At 36.3% G+C, this 8,156-nt stretch overlaps 1 protein-coding gene across 2 annotated transcripts in view; it reads left to right on the plus strand.

Annotated features, from left to right (window-relative positions):
* MED23 (mediator complex subunit 23) overlaps positions 1 to 8,156 on the plus strand; it is a 44,631-nt gene that overhangs the window by 13,583 nt on the left and 22,892 nt on the right. For both annotated transcript variants that reach the window (XM_008071887.2, XM_008071886.2), the window contains 3 exons: positions 4,060 to 4,260; positions 6,558 to 6,701; positions 7,687 to 7,832. In XM_008071887.2, coding sequence (XP_008070078.1) covers positions 4,060 to 4,260; positions 6,558 to 6,701; positions 7,687 to 7,832 — 491 coding nt within the window. The remainder of the gene's footprint in view (positions 1 to 4,059; positions 4,261 to 6,557; positions 6,702 to 7,686; positions 7,833 to 8,156) is intronic.

The following is an 8,156-nucleotide window of genomic DNA, read 5'->3' on the forward strand; positions in this document are numbered from 1 at the left end:
TATAAAGCCCTATTTTTAAGGACATATAGCTTGGCCATAAAACTTGCTCAGTGTTGAAACTTTGCATGCCAAACCTCACCCTAGTAGCAGTATCTCTTTTATTATTTTAAGTTTTTTCTTCTGAAAAATTTGCCAAGTTTCCTTGTTTGGACAAGCCTTTGTACACGTGAAACTGAAACTGCTTCACACTAGAGTATCTGACAGTTACTTCACAGAATCTGTCAATTTAACATCTAAAATACCAAGTCATTAATTCTGATCAACTTTCACTTGAATTAGAGGTAAGTATTCAGTTAACTTTGAAAGAATGCTTCATACTATGTTTTAAGACTAACTTTTGCAGTGAACTTTAAGTCATACTTGACTCAATTCTTTACAGTTTGGTGGATATATGTACCCATGGTCATTTGAGCTGCAAGTACCTTCCCCCAGATATCCTCAGCTATCCAAAGCTTTTTTCTTTTGGGGGGCAGCTCTTCTTAAACTAGACATTTACAAAACAGTTGAGAGTATATCTGACCTGATCATTTCAATAACAAGTTTCAACCTAAAAAAAGTTTATGACTAAGACATAAATCCATAAAAAATAAAGTTTATAATGGAAATGCTGACAGAACATTATTAGTATTGATCCCACTGTAGTGTACACATTGTCAAAAATTCACAATTCATCAGTAATTGTTTTCATAGAAAACTCTTTAGTAAGAGGACTTGTAGATGGAAGATAATGTGCTGAATTGACTTGATACATTATTTTTACCTACTGGAAAGTAGAGTAGGCAATAAGAACACACAGTCTAAGAAGGATATGATTAAAAATAACCAAGTCATCTCATCTATTATCATTACAGAACTATATCCTACACTATACTTTCTTGTCCTTTCTCCAGCAATGCAGTAATTTACTTAAAGCTTGAAACCTTTTTAAGAGCTGTTCATATTGCATTTTCCAGTAGGAATTGGGCTATATTTTATCCTAAGATTGGTCACATTAAGAAGGTCATAAGTAGCCCAGCTGTGTAGAGTGTTAGACGTAAACTCCCAGTGGAAAAATCTTGTTTTATGTGCTTACACAAGAGTGTGTATTCTTTCTGCTGAATAAATGCTTTATAAAACAGATACACTCATCAAGCTTTTATAGAGTGGTGTATGAACTCTGGCTACCATGAGATAGTGAAGTACTTGTCATTAATTTTCTCTTAAACTAATCACTCAGTTTCTCTTTGGAATAACTCTAATTATTGGCACCTTTCTTGATTAAAGCAGATAATACAATAAATGACACTGAAAGGGACTTTTCTTCCCAACTTGTCCTGAATAGGTATGGCTTTAAAATTAATTTAGAGCACTGAGATAATAATTTAAAATTAAGCTCACTTTAGTACACTATATTAAGTTTTCACTGCAAAAGCGTCATCAGAACTGTTACATGAAGGGTATCAAATGCCACTCAGTATAGGATATGGGACACTAAGCACTATCATTTGCCGTTTGAAATACTGTTGGCAATGAACCAGGGGCATGGGTGGAATTGATATTAATGTTTCTATTAATATCTTCTAACTGATTTTTAGCTTTTATCAAAAAATTTTACATTTTTGATAAAAGCTAAAAATGTAAAGTAAGGTTCCAGTACAGTTTGGTCTATTATGTAGAAATAGAATTAATAAAACATAGAATTTAGATGTTCTTTGTTTTTTAAACAAGTTTAACTACACATAGAGATAAAATGTAAACTAACAAATTCAACTTCATATGTCAGTATTTTGAGGACTTATATTTCCCAAAGCTTTCAGAAAGTAAGATGAGAATAACCATAGGGATGACATCTACTGATTTATTAAATTATCTTTGCCTTTATTTAGTAATTAACCTTTACTTATAGATCCTTAACCTGCTTTACAAATGTTTATTCCACTTTGTAAAACCACCTGCTATGTTGTAAAGACTCAATTTTTAATGTACCTATCTTTTAATAATTGAAAACTAAAGTAAAAATTATTATCCTAAATTAGTTAGCAGCATAGATCATTTTATATCTAATGCCTTTTTTTCTTTTTTGGTATTGTCAAAATTGGCACATAAAGCAACATGTTTAAGCTTGGTTTGAGACATGTCCTTACCTTTAACAAAAACACCCAGGAAATTTATAGTTAATCCTGATTGATGTTCTGCTACCATCAGGTATCAGGGCATTAAGTATAGTCAAGATTGCTATCTGATTTAATTCTTAAGAGAAAAGTTGAGGATAATCTTGAGTCATGGCATATATTGAAAGACTATCAACTTTAACTGTAAATTTCCTAATTCTTGCTTTATCAAAATCTTAATATTTTTGACTTTCCTTCTTAAATCATTAACTGTATGACCATCACTACATACCTAAAAATATGTAGGTGAAAATCCAGTTTATAAAAACAAATCGCTAATACTAAAATGGGAAACTCCAAAGGGACTCAGGTGCTTAAAACCAGTTTTATTTAGTTTGCTCTTTTTCCCTAAAGTAGATTGATGGAAACCATCATGGATGAAGAAATAGATGACAAATTGGTCATTTTCCAAACTAGAGGCAAATTCCCATCATTAGTGAAAAAAATTCCTACTGGAAATCCTGGCTTTACTTCTTTTCACAATTTTTTCTGACTCTTATATACTTTGAATGATCTCACTCTAAATTTGTGTTGTCTGATACATTTCTTAGGTTGTTGGTGGTTGGCAGAACTAGTGAATTTCAAGCCCTGTACACAGTAGTTTTGCATGCTGATTTAAGAAATAGTCTGTAGTGTTGTCTGTTGCACTTTGCTCTGCTTCATAATGATAATTATATTTGGAGGGAAAGTACTGTAGTCTCAACTGGTGGTGTTAATATTGCTATTTGTAAACCTGTAACGTGGTTGAACTGTGATCATGGCATCGTGTTCTTGGAAAGAAAATGAAACAACCATTGATGCTTACTGTTTGGATAGATGTTTGTTTTATTTGCATGCTTCAAGAAAGTGCAGCTATATTGGAGCTTTACAAGTTTGGAGCTGGCAAAGAGCATGCAGTAAAGGGGATGCTACTCATTATGTCTTGTTGATTTCCAAATTTGTCCCCATTTTGCATTTTTTCCCTGAATTTGAAGAAATCATATCCCTTTTTCATGGCAAAAGACTGATAATCACATCTAAAGTTCAGGGGGAAAGCATCTGTATCAGTAATTGTTTTCACTAGAAAGGCTTCCAACTGCCTGTTACTAAGTCATATAACATTTATAAAGGAAATGTGAAAATGGCTTAAAATATGACTTTCGGTGAAAGTATACTTTTAAAAATCACTTTTAAAAGCACATATCTTTTTGCCTCTAGAAAGGGAAGTTGCATTTTCATTTTTAGTGTTTAAACTTAATTCTTGTTCTTGTTTTAGATTTTAAAATGGTCTACTTTAACATTAAAGCTGCATTATGTTTGGCTTCCAAGAGGGAAGAGCAGAGATTAACTTTGAGATCAATTTTTTTTTAATGAAAGAATCTTTCATTTTAGTATCAGGATTAATACTACACATTGAAAAACAAACGTTGGCAGCTATTTAGGTATATGATTGTATATAAAGTTAATGTAAACTTGTGCTTAAAAAGATTCACATACTGCTTTATTTATTCTATTATAATATTTGATCCCTGGAAATCCAGAATTTTCATCTTTTGAGTTAGATTATGAAATTAATACTGCTGTCCCCATTTCACTTTTAAAAATTATCATTTTTCCAAAGGATAAATAACAAAATGTTCTACTATGCGTTTCCCCTTGTCAAATTGTAATAGGGATATCCATAGTAGAAGTTAGAAGTTAATGGGAAGTTTTTTGTGGGAAGCCTGAAAAGATATTTTTTCGTGAAACTTATCCTCTCTGATAATGTAACATGATGCAGCTTTAATAGACTAAATCTAACCTTAACTTCTTAAGTTCAACTTCATTCCATGCTTCTCAGCTTCCTGTTAAAATTAATGCCCATTAACTGGTAACATCTGAAACTAACCGAAAGGCTTTTGGAATACTGTATTTAATCTCTGCCCTACAGCACAAGCAGCGCTGCCCTGTGCTGGAGGACCAGTTGGTGGATCTTGTGGTGTATGCCATGGAGCGATCCGAGACTGAGGAGAAGTTTGATGATGGGGGAACCAGCCAACTGCTGTGGCAGCATCTCTCGAGTCAGCTCATTTTCTTTGTGCTTTTCCAGTTTGCAAGTTTTCCACATATGGTTCTTTCTCTTCATCAGAAGGTATGTACTAAATCTTTGGGTCAGAGTAACCCCACCTATTGATTAGTATGTTTTAGACTGATATGGGCATTCCCTACTGATTTCAGCACCGCAGAAGTTCTGAATCCTAATTTCTGTCCTGTGAGTGCTTTTATGGATTCTTAACATTTCCCTTCCTTGTCACTGTAAAAACAGGATTTAGTCATTGATTCCATATACTCACAGTGCAGGGCACTCGGATATAAGGTGAAAAGGCATTGTAGAACCTTCAAGGAGCTCTTCACTAGAGAGTAAGATACATGTAGAAACAATCTGATTAGAGCTTAATAGTTGTCATAATTTGAAGCATGTTTCCCTGCAATAGGAATGACAGGAAATAGTCCCTATGAGTGGCATCAGAAATGGCTTTATCAAAGAGATCTTGAAGCTAACACTTGTAGGATGCATAGGAATTTGCTAAGAGGAAAAGCTAAGAAAGTGTTTCCCTTGCAATGAGATTATTTAGAAAGTGATAGAGGTGTGTGAAAACGAGGAAGAAAAATGTCAAGGGGAAAGTGTTAGTGAGAGGAGGAAGGCAGGAAGGCAAGCTGAGACCTGCAGGACTTCAGACGGGCATGTACCTGTTCTCGGGAGTTTAGGTTTTCTTTTGGAGGTAGTTTTCATTGGAGGCAATGAGGAAGGGAATGGCATCATCACATGTAAGTTAGAAGAATTGATGGCAATGGCCACATGGAGGAAGAGGGTGATATAGAGATGGATGGTGTCAAAACCAGAGGCAAGGAAATTATTAAGGGAGACACTGCAGTGGGCTAGGTAAAAGGTGCTGAAAGCCTAAACCAGGACAGAGGAGGAGCCAGAGACCAGGCATGCGGAGGAGGGGAATAGGACTAGATGGCCACATCTAGGCTCGCTCCCTGGTTTCGACTTTGGTAGCAGATAGAAGGGTAGGACACTAAATCCAAGAGGGGAGAAAGTAGAAGAGTAAGGTTGGAAAGAGTTGGTCTGAGTCATAAGGTTTTAAACATGTTGAGTGGGAGTAAAATGTCATATCTATAATATCTCTACAGCAGAGATTATTTTGGGAAAAGTTTTTCATAAAAGTTCCCCCCCCATTGGTTTCTGTTATAATCTACAGAAAACAAGGAAAAGTGTTTTATGATAACTAGTCCTTACAAAAAAAGAAACTTTTGTTATAGTATAATATTCCCCATGGTCTTTTTGTTTGTTTTATTTTTCCCAGGCTGGTCTCAATCTCCTGACCTCATCAATCCTCCTGCCTCAGCCTCCCAAAGTGCTGAGATTACTGGTGTGAGCCACTGTGCACAGCCATTCCTTATATTTTGATGAGATATTTTTAGTAAGAATTATTCCATATTAAACTTTTTCATGTACACACGATCAATTTGATTATGTTCTAAAACCTTGAATTTTTTATATGCATAGTTGTTTTGGGAGCAGGAAAGAAACATCAATATATAGTATTGAAATAGCTTACAGGCTTCTTGTGGTGTGTCTTGAATTGAGACCAAGGTAGTTACTAAGTGCCAGAGTTAGATACTGACTTTCTGAGAGCAGAAACCAGAATTTCTCCTTTATTTTTTTTCATTTTTTATTTATTTATTTTATTTTATTTTATTTTATTTTATTTTATTTTATTTTTGAGTTGGAGTCTCACTCTGTCGCCCAGACTGGAGTGCAGTGGCCGCTCCCGGCCACCACAGCCTCGACCTGCTGGGCTCTGGAGATCCTTCCGCCTCAGCCTTCCAAGTAGCCGGAATTACAGGCGCATGCTACCATGCCCAGCTAATTTTTTGATTTATTGTAGAGATGAGGTCTCGCCTGCCCAGGTGAGTCTCGAACCCGCGGGCTCAGGCAATCCACTCACCTCAGCCTCCCAAAGGCACGGGATTACAGGCTGAGCCACCGAGCCCGGCTATTTTTTTTTTTTTTTTATTTGGAGTCTCACTCTGTCACTCAGACTGGAGTGCAGTGGCCGCTCCCGGCCACTGCAGCCTCGACCTGCTGGGCTCTAGCAATCCTTCCGCCTCAGCCTTCCAAGAAGCTGGAACTACAGGCGCGCACTACCATGCCTGGCTAATTTTTGATTTATTGTAGAGTTGAGGTCTCGCCAAGTTGCCCAGGCGTGTCTCGAACCCACAGGCTCAGGCAATCCACTCACCTCAGCCTCCCAAAGCGCAGGATTACAGGCTGAGCCACCGAGCCCGGCTGATTTCTCCTTTAAAACAAAATAAAACACCCTTCCTTCATCATCTCTTTAAGTAGTTGTGTACACATGTGTATTGAAACATCTTTTGCAGTTAGCAGGGCGAGGACTGATTAAAGGCAGAGATCATCTGATGTGGGTTCTCCTGCAGTTCATTTCTGGAAGTATTCAGAAAAATGCACTTGCTGATTTTCTCCCTGTCATGAAGCTCTTTGACTTGCTATACCCAGAAAAAGAAGTAAGTTTTTATGGAATAGTTAACAATGTGATGAGTAAATTCTGTCTAATATATGTTCAAGGATTTTAGTATGGTTTTGTGAAAAGAGTACTGGGTTTGAATGAGTTCTTTTCCCAATTCTGTGATTAACCATGATTATGGGAAGGGCATTCAGTCTCTTTTGACATTAGTTTATTCCCTATGTATGTAAAATAAAGGAATTGAACTAGATTATTTCTAAAGTATGTGCGAAATCACAATTGAATAGCAAGTACAGCACACTTTTAATCTACATTCTAAGTAGGTCTACAATTTTAAAAAGCTTAGTGCCATTTTAATCTATACACGATTGGCTAAATAACAGTGTCTATTCATGTCTGTTTTTTGTTTGCCAGTTGAGTCTCAGTATATCTCCCTAATGTTTTATTATATAGGGTATTGGAATAAAATATGATGCATTTGATGATTACCAGTTTTTAGAAACATTCTATTATGGAAATTTTTAAACATACACAAAAGGTAGATTGACTAGAACAGTCATCTCCTTTATACCCAGCACCAAGAAATATTCTTTTGTTTGTTTGTTTGCTTTTTCCTGAGTCAGAGCCTCACTTTGTCGCCCAGGCTGAAGTGTGTTGACACTGTCCCGGCTCACCATAGCCTCTATCTCCTGGGCTCAGGTAATTCTTCTCCTTCAGCCTCCTTTGTAGTTGGGACTACAGGCATGTGCGACCATGTCTGGCTATTTTTTATTTTATTTTATTTTATCTTATTTTATTTTTGTAGAGACGAGGTCTCGCTATGTTGCCCAGACTGGTCTCAAACTCATGGCCCCAAAAAATCCTCACACCTCAGCCTCCCAAAGTGCTGGGATTACAGACGTGAGCCACCACACCCAGTCAAGATAGGATATTTTTTACAAACAGAGAGATATACCAGAAATGGGTTACGAAAATACATATAATTATTTCATTCTTTCTTACAATATGCAAATTGTATTTTTCAGTTTATCCCAGTTCCCGATATTAACAAACCCCAGTCAACTCATGCCTTTGCAATGACTTGTATCTGGATTCATCTCAATAGAAAAGCTCAAAATGACAACTCCAAGTTACAGATTCCAATACCTCATTCCCTAAAGCTTCACCATGAGTAAGTTAATTGTTTCTTGACATTTAATTTTTTTGTTTAATAAATAATGGATTGTACTCTTGCAGTATTGGTCTCAGTATTTGTGTGAAGTTTGGAAATCCCATGCCCATTGGAGGGAAGGGTGAATATTTAATCTATATGTCACAGCAAGAGAATCTGACCAGTACTTGTATCTGGCACAACTAGATTAAACCTACTTAGTGAATTTTTTTTAACTTCAAGACTGATCTTTGTTTTTGTATGTTACACTTTGTTTTTGTTTTTGTTTTTGAGTTGGAGTCTCACTCGGTAGCCCAGACTAGAATGCAGTGGCCGCTCCCGGCC

Source organism: Carlito syrichta, unplaced genomic scaffold (genome assembly GCF_000164805.1).
Source record: "Carlito syrichta isolate Samal-C Ts95f unplaced genomic scaffold, Tarsius_syrichta-2.0.1 Scaffold314781, whole genome shotgun sequence".
Taxonomy (NCBI): Eukaryota; Metazoa; Chordata; class Mammalia; order Primates; family Tarsiidae; genus Carlito; species Carlito syrichta.